The sequence below is a fragment of the Tamandua tetradactyla genome, chromosome 3 (genome assembly GCF_023851605.1).
Source record: "Tamandua tetradactyla isolate mTamTet1 chromosome 3, mTamTet1.pri, whole genome shotgun sequence".
Taxonomy (NCBI): domain Eukaryota; kingdom Metazoa; phylum Chordata; class Mammalia; order Pilosa; family Myrmecophagidae; genus Tamandua; species Tamandua tetradactyla.
In genome coordinates this window covers 26,746,588-26,764,270 of record NC_135329.1, presented here as the reverse complement: position 1 = coordinate 26,764,270, position 17,683 = coordinate 26,746,588, and the positions used below count along the sequence as shown (strand labels likewise).

Genomic DNA, 17,683 nt, shown 5'->3' with positions numbered 1-17,683 from the left:
CTTCTCCTTCTGGGACACCCACAACACGTATATTTGTGCGCTTCATATTGTCATTCAGTTCCCTGATCCCCTGCTCAAGTTTTTCCATTCTTTTCCCTATAGTTTCTGTTTCTTTTTGGAATTCAGATGTTCCATCCTCCAGTTCACTAATTGTAGCTTCTGTCTCTTTAGATCTACCATTGTAGGTATCCATTGTTTTTTCCATTTTTTCTTCTTTGTCCTTCACTCCCATAAATTCTGTGATTTGTTTTTTCAGATTTTCTATTTCTTTTTTTTGTTCAGCCCATGTCTTCTTCATGTCCTCTCTCAATTTATTGATTTGGTTTTTGAAGAGTTTTTCCATTTCTGTTCATATATTCAGCATTAGTTGTCTCAGCTCCTGTATCTCATTTGAACTATTGGTTTGTTCCTTTGACTGGGCCATATCTTCAACCTTCCAAGCGTCATCCATTATTTTCTGCTGGTGTCTGGGCATTTGATCAGATTTCCCTAGGTGTGGGACCCGGCTGGTTGAAAGGTTTTTCTGTGAAATCTCTGGGCTCTGTTTTTCTTTTCCTGCCCAGTAGGTGGCGCTTGTGGCGCTCGTCTGTCTGCGGGTCCCACCAGTAAAAGATGCTGTGGCTCCTTTAACTTGCCAATCCGAATCTCGCAGTCGGCCCGGGAAACCGCGCGTGGAGGTGGGGGTCGCCGGCCGCCGCGGCTTGGGGGAGTGCCGGTCCAAATTGCCCAGCTGGCCCGAGACACCAAGCGTGGCGGGAGGGCCCCACTATCCAATGTTCCCAGTCAGACCGGGGAGCTACGTGCGTGGAGGGACCCCAGTTGCCAGCCGCCCCGGCCGGGGCCCCTCGGGTATCTCACCGCAGCGGATTCTCCCTGCCCGTTCAGCCGTTCCAGAATGGGGTACACTGTCTTTTTGGTCTCTGTCGTGGCTCCAGGAGCTGTTTTGTATTGTTTCTGTTTCTTTAGTTGCTGTTCTGGAGGAGGAACTAAGACCCACACGTCTTACTAAGCCGCCATCTTCTCCGGAAGTCCCCTTAGCCATTCTTCACCTCAGTTCTCTAATCTAAAAAATGAGCATAATGCTTATCTTCATGGGAAGATAAGATTGTATACATATATAAAATAAATATAGAGATGTAACAAAATTCACTATTATGGACATTTGGTAGAGAGGTACAAAATGGCGTGTGATGAGTTCTAAGAGGCTTCCTCCCCCATTGCTTCCTTGTTAATGATGGATTTCCTACTGCAAAGCACCATCTTCCTCTCTGAAATGTGGATTCTTCTTGAAAGACCTGCCACGTCGTGCCCCTAATATCTTGGTCTAGATTAGCAAATCCGAGTTTTGCAGGCTGAGAACAATAACTCTGCAGGTGGGATATGAAGGGGAAGGAAGAAGGGCGCAGAGGAGAGATTCGTTCTCCTGCTGACCAGCTGTGCCAGCTCACGCATCGAAAGGTGTGCGGCTGAATCCTAAAGTAGAAAGAGATGCCCTGGGTGATTGAAGTGCTCTAGGAAACTAAAGAACTCATGTCAACTAACCTCCTCCTCCAGCACACTTTATTATCTTTTACTTTAGTAAAAACAAATGTATTTGACTGAAGACTCATGTTCTTTATTTGGGAGAAAGTGTTCATCGACAAGAGAATGGCCAACAACAGGCAGCAGTTAGGAAGAAAAATGGGAGGCCTAGATTTTCCACAATCCCAAAACTCGTACCCTGCACGGTCTCGCCCCTGAGGCTCGGCATGGGGCACAGAGTCCTCTAGTGAGTAAGCCTTCCCTTCATAAAGCTGCACTGCACAGATGTGCACGCTGGATTTCAAATGTTAATGGCTCATCCACTTTGCATTTCTTTTTTTTTTCTTCTTCTTGTAGCATTACCCAGGGAAAAAAATCCCATTTAAGAAATGAATCTGATTTTTAGTTAAAAAGGCCCAATTCAAACATCAAAAACTAGCCTGAGTACAATTGTTTTGTGTTCACAATGGAAGCAGGTTGAACCAATAGCTCTCCGGGTAGCCTGCAGTTTTATTGAAGTTACCTCCACTCTCGCCTCTTATGAAATTCGGATACAACATCCAGCTGAGTCCGAGGAATGATGTCTCTGTTGGAAGCCCCAGAATAGGGGGCTTTTCTTCCACTAGAGACATCCCACCCCCTTAATGGCCTGGTACTTTCAGATATAATATTCTAAATACACATTACAGAGAGCATGAGCATATTCATAACTGCTCCATTGTGGCATTTAGATTTACCCTTGAAATTTATCTTTAATTTTTACAGTTGTCTCCTTAACCATGTATATTACTCCCTTCTTCAAACAATCTGTCTTGCTGCTGCAGTTTTTCTTGAAACCAAAGTGTAATTAAATATTAAATTAATATTTCATTTAAAATTAAATATCAAAGGCTTCAGTCTAATCTTTCACTAGTGCACTGTTGCTTCTCAACACATATTCTTTTTCTTGTGTCCACAAAGACAGGCACCACCTCTTAATAATGTGTTCCTATATTTTCTTTGTTCATTTTTTTTTCTTCAGTGGGTGACACAGAACTTTCACCACATCAGAACAAATGGGTATGGGGAGAGAATTCAGTATAGCAAAAGTTAAGGACAATTTAATTCAACAGCATATGATTTCAGCCCCACCCAGCTCCACTCCTTGAAGAAAAATTTCCCTCTGCACCAAATAAATAATAGTTTTGGAATAATAAAACACAAGAATTTGCAAGGGGTCTTAGAGGCCATTTAGTCCAACCCTTTGTTTTTGCAGAGAAATAAACCAAAGCCCCACCTGACCAAGTGACTGGGCGAAGAAGGCATAGTTTGTTTGGTCAGGGTCAGAACCAAAGGCAGAACCTGAGCCAGGGCCCAGCTTTCTCTCCATCACACCATCAAATCCTATTACAAATTTAACTTGAGAGCATTGAAATGCTAAGTTAATATAGCCTTTGAATGTTGGACACATGAGCAGTAAGGCAGAAGGTAGATAATTCGATGAGGAAATTGGTTGGGGGAAGAGAAAGAGGGGGAGCCATAAAAGCAAAACCACAGCACAGAGAAGGCAGACTTCATGGGGAGACGAAGTGTGAGATCATTGTGTAAGATCAAAGCAAGATTTGGACACTGCAGGGCAATAGGAGAAGGAGAAGTCCTGCAGGTGGCATGTGGACAGGAGCTTGTCCATGTGTCTCTAAACTTCTCCCAACCTAGGTTTTTGTAAGCCAACAGAGAATGGGTATTCTTGATGTATGAGTTCTGCTTTGCTTGCATATCAAAGTCCATCTTCTGACCTCACAACCGTATTAAATGGATTTTAGGTGTTCTTTGCTTTGTCTTTATTTATTTGTTTATTTTGTGGGGTGCATGGTCCAGGAATCAAACCCAGATCTCCCGCATGGAAGGTGAACATTCCACCACCCACACACCCTTGCTTTGTTTTTCAGAAACCAAAGAGTAAGACTCCCTTCCTCCTGAAGAATGGGGTCTAGAATAAGGTCTATCGGGAAACTTTACTTCCATGTGCTGCAGCCCTTTTGGGATCATGGGTTTTGTGAACATCTGATAGAAGTGAAGATCCTTTTCTGAAGATAAATGCACACGTGCACACACACAGCTAAGCTCAGAATATTGCAGCATTTATTGTCATCTCAAAGGCTGTCCATAGACTCCACAGTGATGTCTGGATCCAAGTGAAAACTCACTAATGAGTAAAGCTGGAACCCAGGCCAAGGGTGTGATTTGCCAAAGTCCTAAGAGCGGCATCCAGATATCCCCTCAGCCCATCATCTTATTCTTCTCTAAAATTCCTGCAAAGGAAATTGCTCAGCCTTTAGTGCTGCTGTCTCTGTTACTATTGCCCTAGTCATCAGCAGCATAAAAACAATCCATGTGCAGTGTCAGTGTTGCCTCTTAAGGACTGACTGAAACGCTAACAAAGAGCCCCACTTTCCCTGCTAGGCAATGCCCTCTCTTTTTTAAGGAAGCAGAAGTAGAAGCAAACAAGGATAAGCATAATCTGGGCTCTGTGCCACCTTTTAAGGAAGAAAGATTAAAAGCATATAGAATTTATATGTCTCATCAACCCTTTGGGAAAATTAATATTGGGCACCAGCCAGTTTTTTTTTTTTTAATGAGTGGTTCCCATTAGATATTTTTAGTTAAATACTATTTACTTTAAAAAATACCCCCCCCCCATTGCTTATAGGTTGTATGTATTTGTTGGGTTTAAGATATGTAGGCAAGCTAATATATTATACCTGCAATCAAAATGAGAAATGACACTTCAGATCCAGGCTCTCGGGAGAAAGATTACGAAATCTCAAGGTATTGATGAAAGTTCTCCAAGTCTGATCCAAATGGGATTTAGATTCTGTGGCGGTTGAAATGTGTATTATTAAACTCCTTAAGCAAACCCCAATGACTCCCAGTGGAGGATTGAGACATTCTATGTATAGCAAAGACGAAATTCTCATGTCTGCGTTTTCTCTATTGAATTCCCCCTTGATTAGCTTCTGTAATATTTAACTTCATGCCATGCCATAATTATTTAATAAAAGGTAAATATAAATTATATTTCAGTGGGGATGTGACCTTTTACCTTAATGTTATGTTACTAAAGAAAGACATAGATAAATAGAGCCTATAGATTGAAGCGTATTTTTTAATTTACTCTGTTTTTGCCTTGCCAGCATTTCTGTGTGTACCTGTCAGCTAAAGGGTTGGCAGAACTTCACAGCATCCTCGCACTCCATGTGGTAGGAGAGGTTGTAAATTTGCACTGATGATGTTGGCTAATGATTTGGTTGGTCCTTAGAGGCGGTCTTGGTGCTGGTCTTGGGCACCTCATTAGCTAATTGAGGTTTACTTGGCTCGCATCAGGCCTGAAAATTCAGAGAACACCCAGGGCAGTGGGAAGGGGTGGTGGGGAGGGGCGCTAAGATTCAAGGTGAGGCTGGGTCTATAGGGACAAAAAAGATGGTCCGTTGATTTGCCAATTCAAACCAAAGTAGAAGTTGTCAAACCCTGACCTTGATGTTTTGAAGGCTGAACACTTGAGAGGTGACTGCCTTTACCTCCTATGGTTTTGTTTTGACTAGAGAGAGCCCAGGTGTTTTCTACTTCATGATTTCTACTTCAGAAGTGTACCCGCTGCAGTGAAATTGTGTGCACACATGCGTGTGTACCTGTGATATTGTTTCTCATCCATATAAATGAAGTATGTTTCAGTATAGTTTTTCTTAACTTGCATCTATACATAGCCTGTCCCAGAATTCATGCCTTATATGAAGTCTGGCAGAGACCTGTCAAAAACCTATCAACATAAAAAACAGACAATTGTGCCTTACCTACTTACTCAGATAAAGACATGAATTGCTTACCTAGTGCAGTCAAGATATTCTGCATGTTTCTAAGTGGGATGGGCCAGGGGAGAGGAGGGAAGGGATATATTATGAACCAGACAAGACCCTTGTGCCTTAGTGCTTTTCGATATAGTGGGGCAGAAAAATGGGTACAAATATGTGATAAATACTATTAAAGTGAAACCATCACCTATATCCCATCTCTGTGTAATGATTAAAGCTGAACTTTAGAGAATTCCTCTGCAAGGAGGGGGGTTGGTGGCTGGAAGCCATGGGGTGGGGGTGGGGGTTTGATGGCTGTGAGGTGTGGGGTGGGAGGGTTGGTGACTGGGAGCTGTGGGGTGGTGGTGGGGTGGCTGGGAGCTCTGGGTGGAGCATGTAGTGCTCTTGTGACAGGGATGAACCCTTGCCTGGGGGAGTCGCCATGCACACGGAAAGGAACTAGGATAGTAATGAAAAGAGTAAGGGGAAGACGCTTAGATTTTCTACTTTGTGGGATAGTTCTTTAATTTGTGGTCAGCATATTGTGAGCATGCTCAAATCTATAATTCAAGTTATCTCCGTTTCAGGAAAACTGCACTTTAGGTAGTGAAATGGTGGATATTTGAAAAGAGATGGGGCAACAAACAATTTAGAGTATTTTGTCACCGAGTCTGTCCGCCCTGCAGCACGGGGCAGCTGTGTGTGTTTGCTGATGAATACAAATGGGGTCTTCTCTTGCTCTCGACTGAGAATTTTAGGCAACCTGGGCAGAGCTTTAACCTCCAATTCAGAAGCCCTTTGCCTGAAGCTGAGGAGCAAGCTTGGGGATGGGTGGAAAGAGGAATCGGAAATGGGTCAGAGGGAGCACAGGGTGGCCCAGTCTTCGGCACTTTTCTTTGCTCTTCATCAGCTCTAGTCCAGGGCTGGGTGTCTGCTCTCAGAGGGTGGCTGCTAACATAACTTGCTGGGGCTTGGAACGATATCTGTAATTCACAGCAGAAAAAGCTTGGGATCTATGGAAGACAGGATTCAGAGCCCGTCTTTACCACCTGGGATTGTATTTAAAATGAAGATAATACCAAAGTCATAGGATAGTAATGAGGATTAAATGAGCTAATGTATGTAAAATGCTTAGCATAGTGCCTGTAACAGAGAAGGCTTCAGTTAACTATAATGGTGGTAATAGCAGTTTTCATTATTGAAAATTATAGCCACTAAAAATCCTGTTATTAAAGAAAAAAAGCTTTAGTAATCGCTGACATTATAATGATAAGTGAAAAAAAAAAAGGTTACAAAATGATTCCAGTTATACACACAGCTATTGTTACATGTGTTTCTTGGTGAAATGGTGATGTTGGTGTAAATGTTTATTCTACCCCCACCCCCGGAATATAGCTGAGGATTTTTCAAGGAAACATAAAAATAATGGAAACCCAGGTTAGTGCTAAAAGGTGGGGAGGTATCATCCATATGCCAGACATTTTGTGCTGCTGTGCTGGTGTGCTGGTGTGCACAGGCAGGGTTGTATTGGAGGACTGTGAAAGTCTGGACTCAGCATTCTCGTGGGGGAAGACTAGCAGAACCAGGAAGTAATGGGGGACACCCAGACAAAATCCCACCAGCCTCCCTGCCACCACACACACACACACACCATGGGGTGAAAACAGGTGACGCCAATAGAACCTTGGTCTTGAACAGAAGTGAGTACACTTAGCAATTCTATATCCAGAGAACTTCCGTTTCTGCATGAGGAAGACGAAAATATGCTCTGATTTTAAGGGCCCAATCAGAATTGAACACTTGTTGTTGATGTAATCTAACTGCTGAACAATTGAAATAATGAAGGATATAAGAATGGAAAAGTTGTGGTGCCAAAGGACTGACAGTCAGCAGAGAGAACAGTTAACTATAGAGTATTTATAAATATTAATTCTTAAATGGTATGGAGCATAGAAAATCTGAAAATAGAAACATTAGCTCAAAATAATAAATTATCAACAAAAATTAAACCTGGAGAGAATATGGTAGGGAAATTAAAAGTAAGCAAAATTCCTTACATGGAGGAGGGCTCAACAGATTCAAATAATTAGAAAAAATTTTAAATATTTTTAGAGAAAACTAAAGATAGTTCTTTAGAAATGAGATGTGTAGCTTACAAATCACTAGAAGAAATATATATACATTTAAAACTTTGAGAAAAATACAAGGAGAAAACAAAGGTTTATTCATCCAAAACCTAAATTTTCTGCAGTACATAATCTGATTCAACCTGTCTGGATAGATCATTTAAACAACCAAAATACATGGAGCTTAGAACAGGAATGAGGGCATATAATTCTGTATAATTTAATATAATGCCCAGATACACCTCCGAGTATGTGGAGCAGATAATAAAAATGTGTTGGCAAAGTCTGAGGGATGGGTAGAAAACATATGGAATTATTAAACTTTACCACTGGGGAAATCCCAAATACTGTTTCAGACATTAGGGACTCCTAAGTCAATAGGCCAAGCCCTTGATTTTGAGGCTTGCTCTTATGAAGCTTGTTTATGTAGCGGAAAAGCTTAACCTACCTATAGTTATGCCTAAGAGCTACTTTTAAAGGACCTCTTTCGTTGCTCCGATGTGGCCTCTCTCTCTGTCTCTGTCTCTGTCTCTCTCTCTAAGCCCAACTCTACAAGTAAAATCATCACCCTCCCCTCTATGTGGAACATGACATCCAGGGATGAAAGTCTCCTTGGCAGTGTGGAAGATGACTCCCAGGGATGAGCCTGGCCCTGCCGATGTGGTATTGTCAATGCCTTCCTGACCAAATGGGGGAAAAGAATTGTAACAAAATAAGTTATCAGTGACTGAGAGAGTTCAAATAGAGTCGAAAAGGCTATCTGGAGGCTATTCTTATGCAAGCTTCAACTAGATATTGTTACTTACCATGGTTTGCCAGACCACAACCAAAGCAGTACCTGCCAATCCTAAAAGTACTTCTAGGGCTCTGGCTGAGATTCTACAAAGGTTCTATGCATTGTGATTACTTTCCAGAAACCTACAACCTCCAGATGGTTATCTAAGCCAGATAAGTCCTGAAAGCCAGAGGGGCCAGCCTTCCAGAATATCAACTAGTTCCATCCCCCTATCCCATATTATCGACAGCCCCTTACAACGTGAAGAAATTAGAAGGGGCACAGCCCAAAACCACTAAAGACTGGGAGAAAGATCAGAGGAGGAGATGGAGTTATTACCATGAAGATAGGATTTAACAAATAAGTATGACTGCTGAATCGTTGTCTTGGAGCAGCTAGAAGGAAAAACCTGAAATTTTAGAACTGTAACCCAAACTAAACTCTGAAGTCTGTTCTGTAACTAATTGCTGCAGTGTGCTTTGAAAATTATTTTTTGTATATATTTTATTTATACAATAAAAAAAGAAACACAGGGTAGTGTGATGGTGGCTCAGTGGCAGAATTCCCATGTGCCATGCTGGAGACCCGGTTCGATTCCTGGTACCTGCCCTTGCAAAAAAAAAAAAAAAAAAAGGAGAAGAAAAGAAAAAGAAGTACAAGGGAAAAGTGGGAAGACAAATGTATAATAGCAAAAATGGATAAAATGCCTTAAATAATATGATTAATAAGATACATGAAATAATAATTTAATGCAGTATCCGTGGAACACAGACAAAACTAATATGGATTAATTCACCAAAAAAACTTCCAATAGATTCCCAAGGGTAAATATTATGCAGGCCACCTTTTTTGAACCTAATGAAATTATCTAGAAAAAGCAATTAACAATTTAGTACCAAAGCACCTAGAAATTTTAGAACATTCTCCTTGGAACAAAAGGTGGCCAAAATTAGAAATGTGACTTCTTAAAAAGAGAAGGAGAGAGAGCGAGAGAGAGGAAGAATCATATATAGGAGGTCAAAAGTTTTAAATAAATATCATCTAGAATCCATGCTAAAACATTAAAATCTTGATGAAATGGATGATTTTTCTAGGAAAATCTAAATGAGGTTGAGAAATAAGGAATGAATCCAAGATTTTTTTGATTGGCATTCAAATGAACAGCGGTGCTAGTCGTTGAGAATCACGTAAGCATGGGGCATTTTGATTGGGAGAAATCTGTGGGACATTGAAATGGAAATTTCTACCAAGCCATTGGTTATATTACTGAATTTTGGGCAAGCTTTCTCAGCTGGAGATAGAGATTTGTGATGGTCAACATGTATCTTGACATGGGCATCATGAGTGTTGGAGGTTGCCCAGGGAGAATGCATAGCAAAGCAGAACACTGCCTTGGCTATATTAGAGAAGCTTCAATATTTACAAGGCAAGATGAGGGAGAGTGGTCCTCTGAGGAGGCTGAGATGGCATGGCCAGAGAGGTAGGAGTAAAACAGGACAACGTGGGTTCAGGAAAGCCAGGAGGGGGGGCAGTATTTCCAGATAGAGAGAATATGAGCTGTTGCAAATGCTAACTTGAAGTTAAGATAAGGACAGAACAGTTTTGGTTTGATGACCTTGACAAGAGTAATTTCAGTGGGGTTCTCTCAAACTTTTAGTAGACAGATATAATCCATGCAATTTAAATTTCATAGAGCCTAAGATAAAACACAGGAAGCTCCTCAGTTTATTTTTCACAGCTAAAATACATGAAAAATCCATTTGCAATGTGGTTTGGGGTAGTTTTTCATTCTGTGGGCTCCAAACCTGGATCTCCTGCCTTCATAGAGATTCTGATTACCAGCCATATGCTTTTAATAAATTACTTTACTGAATAAAAAAATCAATCAGAAGTTGGACAAAACCATGTATGTAATCCCGGTGATCAATATGAACGCACGAATCTTTAACAATAGGTAATACTTGTTCAGTGCTCACTGTGTGCTAGACACTAATCTTAGTAACTTAATTGATTCACTTCTTACAACTGTAATCTTAAGAAATACTAGCAAATTGAATTCAGAAATATACTAAGAAAGTACATACTACATCCATGGGTAGACCTTTCATTGTGAATTATGGGAAATCCATTATAAAATACAATTATCAGTTGGTCAAGGAAGAAAAATGTTAGCATCTTACTCTTTAGAGGAAAACAAGTAAGAACATCCACTATAGTCCTCATTTTTGGAATATTATTTGGTAAGTTTCAGCCAACAGAAGTAGGGGATTATGAGAACTAAGAGGTATATCTATCAATTGGAGAAAAAATGATCATATATAGATGATTTGAATGTACACGTCTAAGAGAAGGAATGGAAAAAAATTACTCTCTCAGGGGTCTGGTCACAAAATAACAGATAGCTGCCATTGGTTAACATCTTTTATGTGCCAAACACTGTGCTGAGGGCATTAGATAAATTGTGTCATGAGATACAACCCCATGAGATGGATTTTAAACAGAGGCATACAGGAATTAATTGCTCTTCTCCAGTCGTGTAGCTAGTTAATGGTGGAGTTGGAATTCAAACCCGAGCTGATTCTCTTAACTACTATACCATATACTGTCACATTCGATGACCTCATACTGTCTTCACAGACATATTAGCACCCAAAGTATGTCTAGACAGTAGGAACACTATCTCAGATAATATGAAGTGGGAAATAATCTTACTCAAAATAAAAATAACAAAAAAAGTGAAATAATAGCTAAAAATACAAAAGGGAAAAAAACCAGACAAACCTAACGCCCATCAGGAATAGTATACATTTTAATAAAGGACCTAAAATAGATGTGGTTTTGATAGTTTAAAGCCTTCAGTTTTCTTTTTAATTAGTTAAAGGTCTAATACTACTGAAATATTTTTTGAGACTTCCCTAAAGTTTGTCTGGAAATATGAATGAATGAAAACACTTGAGAAAATGTACTTTTAAAAGATTAATTCTGTATTTGTGGAGGGTCGCTTATACTATCAGATATTAAGCATATGTTATAACCACAGTAGTGTGATACTCACTCCAGAATAGAAACATAGATGAAGGGAACAGACAAGAATGCCTAGAAAGCATTCAATAAATTATGTTACATAGTTGGGAAAATGTTAAGGCTTAACTTTGTACAACGAAAGAAGTTGAGAATCATACATGTATACTCATACTCATACATATATAGTCATTTATATGTATATATGTGCATGCATATTTGCATATGCACGCATGTACCAGATCTTGGAGTTGGCATGGTCTTCTATGTTTTGTAACTAAGGACAAATTGGGATATAATATTACAACATGGATGACAGTGTTAAAAATCTTAATATATAAAGTGTTTTCACAAGAAAAGGAAAGAAAAATATTAATCCCCAATAGAAAAAGGTGCAGAAAGTATTAATAAACAGTTCATAAAAAGAAGAATTTCAGAGTACAGCAAATAAAAGGAAAAAACTTCAACTTTACTGGTGAACAATCACATGCAATGTTGGAGGTAGTACAAATTCATACATTCTTCTAAGGAGTGATTTGACATTATGTGTGAAAGACCTTAAATATAATCACAATTTTCGGTCCAGTAATTCTAATACTTGGAGTTTTCCAATTGAAATAGAATTATGTAAAGAGGGTAATTATTGCTCTGATTTTTATAGTCGTGAGAAATTAGGATCATGTTAAATGTTTAACATTAGGAAACCATTTTTAAAAAACTATAAAACATGTAGTGGAAAATATGTATCAGTTTTAAATAATGTAATCAAAGGATATTTAAAAACCTGGGGGAAACTTTATGCTATATATTTAAATGGATAAAATGTAGGTTATATAAAAGGGTGAATAGCATGTCTTTAAATAATTCTAAGTATATGTGTGCGTTTAAATTTGGAAAGAAAAAAAGCTTACTCTAAATACCACTTATTTCTAGAGTGGTAGAACTGAGTATTTTTTACATTGAGAATTTTTAAATAGTTTTTTTTTAAGTGTTGCTTATTACATTTAGAACAATAGCAATAAATTTTCATAAAACACATATGCAAAAAGGAAGATAAAAAGGAAATACAAACTCCTGTATTTATTGATGCATAATGGGAGTACAAGTGATTATGATTTTATTCTTTGTATCTTTTTTCTTTATTATGATGATGTTTTAATTTTAAAGCCACAAAATTAAAACATAAAACTTTTTAAAAATAAAGAAAGGCTATATTCTGGAGCAGCTAGAAGGAGAGGTCTCAGATGATGGTAGAGTAGCCTAGGACAGACACTCGGATCTGTCCTGTGACTGCTTGTTGAGGAGTACCTTGAAGACTATTGCATTTTTTCTTTCTTTGCTTTGTATATATGTTATATTATACAATTAAAAAGTTAAAAAAATAAAGGAAGGGAAGGAGGAGAAAAGGATAAAGGAATCAATTTCAAAACATTTTAGAATAGCGGATTGCTGAAGTGTATCATTCTTTCATACACTTACTCATTTTACTATTGCTAAGTGCCTACCGTGTACCAGGCACTGTTTTAAACAATGGGAACATAGTGGGGAAACCAAATAAATATGAGCTCTGCTCTCCTGGAACTTATAGTCTAATGGGGGAGCCTGACTTAAAGAAATGGATTGTGTAGGATATAATTAAATATAATTGCAAGTTGCGCAAAGTGTATTAAGCATAAGAACAGGGTTTTATGAGAGTAAACTAATAAAAGGTTTATATATATATGAAAATATTTGAGAATAATTATGAAACAGGTATTTAAGAGAATGATTAATCGATCATAAAATCACACCTGAGAAGCAGAAAAGAGAAAGGAGAGAAGGGAAAAGAATATAAAAGTAGTTTATTGTTTTCATAAGAAATTGGTATATAGTTAAGTAATATTTTCATGTACTATTTTTGATTATTTGAGTGTTAGTAGATAGTTATGTGTGCACATTTGAGGAAGACAGTGCAAAATAATTGTAATAATCTTAAAAATTTGAAGTGCTATTCTGATGGAAAACATAAAATGACCATAAATTCCAAATTTTAAGTGTGATTTAACCAATGTTAATAACAAACACATAACTGTTGCATTCATTATGTATCAATTCTTGGAAAAAGAATATCACAACCTCTCTATTATTGGTGGGAGTCTAAATTAGAAGGTTTAATTAAAAATACAAGAGTACTTTTGTTTTTCAGCATTAAATGAACCCACCATCGACTATGGCTTCCAGAGACTGCAGAAAGTTATCCCAAGGCATCCTGGCGATCCTGAGAGATTAGCGAAGGTAAAATGCTTTGAAAATTGACATGCAAAAACATTTCTTTAAATTTATCAAATTTAGACAAATCTAGAAATTAAATATCTTTAGGTTTTCAAAAATTTGTCTATAAGTCTGTCGAATTTTTTATAGCTTTAATACAAGGTCCACATAGAATATCTGACTATGAAATATGATTTATTTCTGAGGAAATACATAATCTAAAATTTGGGCTTACAAAACAGATATACTACAAAAGTGTTCTGCTCATAAATTTTGCAAATTTTATGAAAATAAATAATTGTATAATTGCTTAAAAGCATAAGTCACCGCTCCATTGTGTTTATATGATATTGTTTGCCCATGTTGTAGGAACACATTTATCCACAATCAAGTATTTATTGATGACTTTTACTGTTTATACTAGAATTTGATGAAGTGAAAAACACCTCCATATAAAATTTCTATGAAATGCATAACTTTTAAATGAACTTTCTTATGAAAAGTACATTATGAGGCTGGCCCATGATTTTAGGTTTCTTTATTTAAAAAATACCTCAATTTATTAGCTGTCATTCAGTTAATGAGAATTTGTTCAATTTTAAGTTAATTTGTATTTTCATTTTAGACACACAATTTGTAAAACGCAATTTTCTCTTTCTGTGCAGTAAGTAAAATTCAAGTATCACAGTTGCTTCTACATCACACCTTTATTTTCCTCTTGGAGAAATCCCCAGCCCCACCATTAAATTAGATAATATCTGGAAAGTAGGTTAATAGCAGCTTAAAAAGCTGTAAAAAACAGGAGGTGGAAAGACAAAATGAGAGGAAAGGGATTCCTGATTACTAATTCTCTCTGGTTAAAATGAACAGGGGGAAATATTATTGAAAGGATTCATCTTTATTAGTATAAAATTTTGCAGAAGGCATTGCCAAGATAATTTCAGTACCCTGGACAGCTCCTTGGCAAGCAGCTCAACTCAGGTCATTCAATCATTTTAATAATATTTGGGTAATTAGAATACCTGATTTTTTAGTAGAGTGGTCTGAAAGGAATTTTCAATTGAACTTCCATGAAATTATTAGTTTTAACCAACATCACCCTCAGTTCAGTTGATGTTTTTTTGTTTCAGTAGCACAACCATTTCTGAAGTCATTTTATTGAGGATAAATGCAGATAGATATTTGTAGAGGGATTATATGTATGATTATAACCTAGCTGTCAAACAAATATAGGACCCTTTGTCTAAACATTTATGTTGTGAGGGAGATATATGGACTTTTTATTTTGACACGTAATTTTCCTTCGTTTCACCACTGCGGGTTTTGCCATTTTATGATGACATACCCTGTCTTGTCTTTACCAGGAAATGCTGTTGAAAAGAGCTGCAGATCTAGTGGAGGCCCTCTATGGCACACCACACAATAACCAGGTTAGAAGCACACATCTTATACCCTACTGAATATGACACACTGGATAAAATGCTCACCTCAACCTGTCGCTTTGTAGGACATCATTTTGAAGCGAGCTGCAGACATTGCTGAAGCACTCTACAGTGTCCCCAGGAATCCAAGCCAGATTCCGGCTCTTTCCAGCTCTCCAGCTCACAGTGGCATGATGGGAATCAATTCATATGGCACCCAACTTGGGGTCAGCATCTCAGAGTCAACACAGGGAAATAATCAAGGTACTGCCTTTCTCAGAATCAAACTTCAAGCATTTTTACTTTTTAAGTCTGGGTTCTGCTTGAATGGAAGGAGATAAAGCTCGAGTCATATACTATCAAACACAGTGTGTCTCTAGATAAGCATAAAATAATGTATTGGATTATCTCAGTATTAATAAGGTATATTATTCGGTTTTGAGGTTTTAAATTATGAAGTAGAATGCCTTTCATTGGAAATACTGAAGGTCAGACTTGAGTATTATGAATTTAGAAGGGTGTGCCTTACTAAAATGAGGTACAGGTACACATTGAATAAAATTTATACTTCTGCGATTGTAATAACAAGATTGAATAATGGAAAGATGCTGAGTTATTGCCATTATTGTTCATTCTGCCCAAATCTCCATTCCTGATAACCAAGGGTGAATAACTTGCTTTTATTTAGTTATGTACACTTATGTATTATCTCATCTATAAATATATAGCAAAAAACACACAATAAATGTACTTTCACATATGAAGTATAAGGTGTAAAGATTTTTCGCTGAAGTTTATTTTATTATTAAAGTGACATCTAAATTTATTTAAAACAATTTTTTTTAAGGAGTAAATGTTCCTAATGATGTCCCTAACCTTCAGATAATTTTATTTCTAAATTCATTCAGAAGACTAAATGACGTAAAAGTTTATTTCTTATTAAAATTAACTGGATTCACCCTTTGGAAGGGAATTCCTCACTCTCACACCCCAGCTGGAATCAACTAGTTCTGACAGAAGGATGGATGGGTACAATAACCCACCCTCTTTTTTTTTTTTTTTTTAAAGAAATGGCAGCCATGGGCCATATATCAAATTCTTTTTCATTTGGTGATATATTTGGGTCATTTCCTAATAGTTTTAAGGACAGTTGCTCAGGTGGGGTTATTTCAGGATAGATTGGGTGATGTCTCTCTGCTGGGGTTTTAGAAGTGTGGTGAAGACTTATTGTACCTCCCCTCATTCCACCTACAGACCAGCTCTCCCACACTCACTTGCTGATGATTCAAAAACAGTCAGAGAACAGTGCATTTGATGAATACATCAACACTTTTTAAATGAAAATTCCCTACCCCAAACCCAGCCATTGTAACAACTTTGAACTAATATTTCTAAAACTGTGTTTTGCAGCTATTGGCCCTTGAGATGTTTTAAGTTTGCTCACCACCCCACAAAAAGATGCTATGTGGTCTCTTTCATTTGAGGAACACTAGGTTAACAAAGTTGTACTGACTTATTTAGTTTCTAAGCCCTTCTAATGTAGGTCTTCAAGATGTAGCTTGTATGCTTTACATATATGCAGTATATATAAAGTATACAGTATGCTTTATTGACCATTGATGCCAATTAATATATACTAGGACCCTGGTGTTGTATGAAATATAATTTGAGAGATGTCACTACCCACTGCAATTGATCACTTACTCCTAGGTGTGAGTTGGAGATGCCGAGTGCAGGTTTACACGAAAGGTGAAAAAAAGAGAATACCAGGGACATGGTCTTGCATAGGGTGAGAAAGGGAGATGAGGGTATAAGAGATTGAAGACAAACTAATTGCATGCTCCCCACCACTGCCCAGGGTCAACTTGGTGGTACTCTATCATCTGGGGGGCCAGTGGACCTGTGCTGTCCATAGTCAGCCTATACTATGTTCAGGTTGACTTACATGGGCTTTTCCTTTGTTGTCAAGGATATATCCGCAACACAAGCAGCATCTCTCCACGGGGATACTCTTCCAGCTCCACACCGCAGCAGTCGAATTACAGCACCTCCAGTAACAGTATGAATGGTTACAGCAACGTCCCCATGGCCAACCTGGGCGTCCCAGGATCACCAGGATTTCTAAACGGCTCACCCACAGGCTCCCCTTATGGAAGTAAGTGCCCCTTCTATCTGTCCAGCTCTCTGTGTCTCTCTGTCTCTGGGTTTTACTAGTCAACCCTTTTGAGAAAAGTTGAATTCCCAAATCTTAGTAATTCATGAATAAGTAGCCCAATTTCCTGATGAAATGTTCTGCCTACTTCCCGTTCTTTTCTTGTAGCTGGATTTTGGTTCATTTGGTGTTACTCAGGGTCTTCTGAGGTGAAAAACAGGATGGAAATATTCCCTTTTATAGAGAAAGAGTATTTATGGCTTATGAGAATGAACATGTGAAATTAAGATCCCATTTCATTTAAAGTTTTGTGCCCTTTTTGTTAGGCGCTTTTGTGTATAATATTTTACATAATATTTGTAAGAATTCTCCGAGGTTAGTGTGCTTATGTCCATTTTGTATGAGAAGGCTGAGGTACACAGAAGGTAAATGACTTGCCCAAAATCACACAGATCGAAAACAGTGGGTCAATAATTCGAACACAGAATTTATGACTTTGAGTCATTTTGTGCATCACACCATACTCCCTTTCTACTTTATTACATGACTATGGTCTCCCCTAGATACTTCTAGAGAGTAGAGAGTTGACT

At 38.0% G+C, this 17,683-nt stretch overlaps 1 protein-coding gene across 1 annotated transcript in view; it reads left to right on the top strand.

Moving 5' to 3' along the window:
- Positions 1–17,683, top strand: part of EBF2 (EBF transcription factor 2) — a 190,235-nt gene that overhangs the window by 156,682 nt on the left and 15,870 nt on the right. The window contains exons 11-14 of the mRNA XM_077152833.1: positions 13,456–13,544; positions 14,885–14,950; positions 15,028–15,205; positions 16,911–17,096. Coding sequence (XP_077008948.1) covers positions 13,456–13,544; positions 14,885–14,950; positions 15,028–15,205; positions 16,911–17,096 — 519 coding nt within the window. The remainder of the gene's footprint in view (positions 1–13,455; positions 13,545–14,884; positions 14,951–15,027; positions 15,206–16,910; positions 17,097–17,683) is intronic.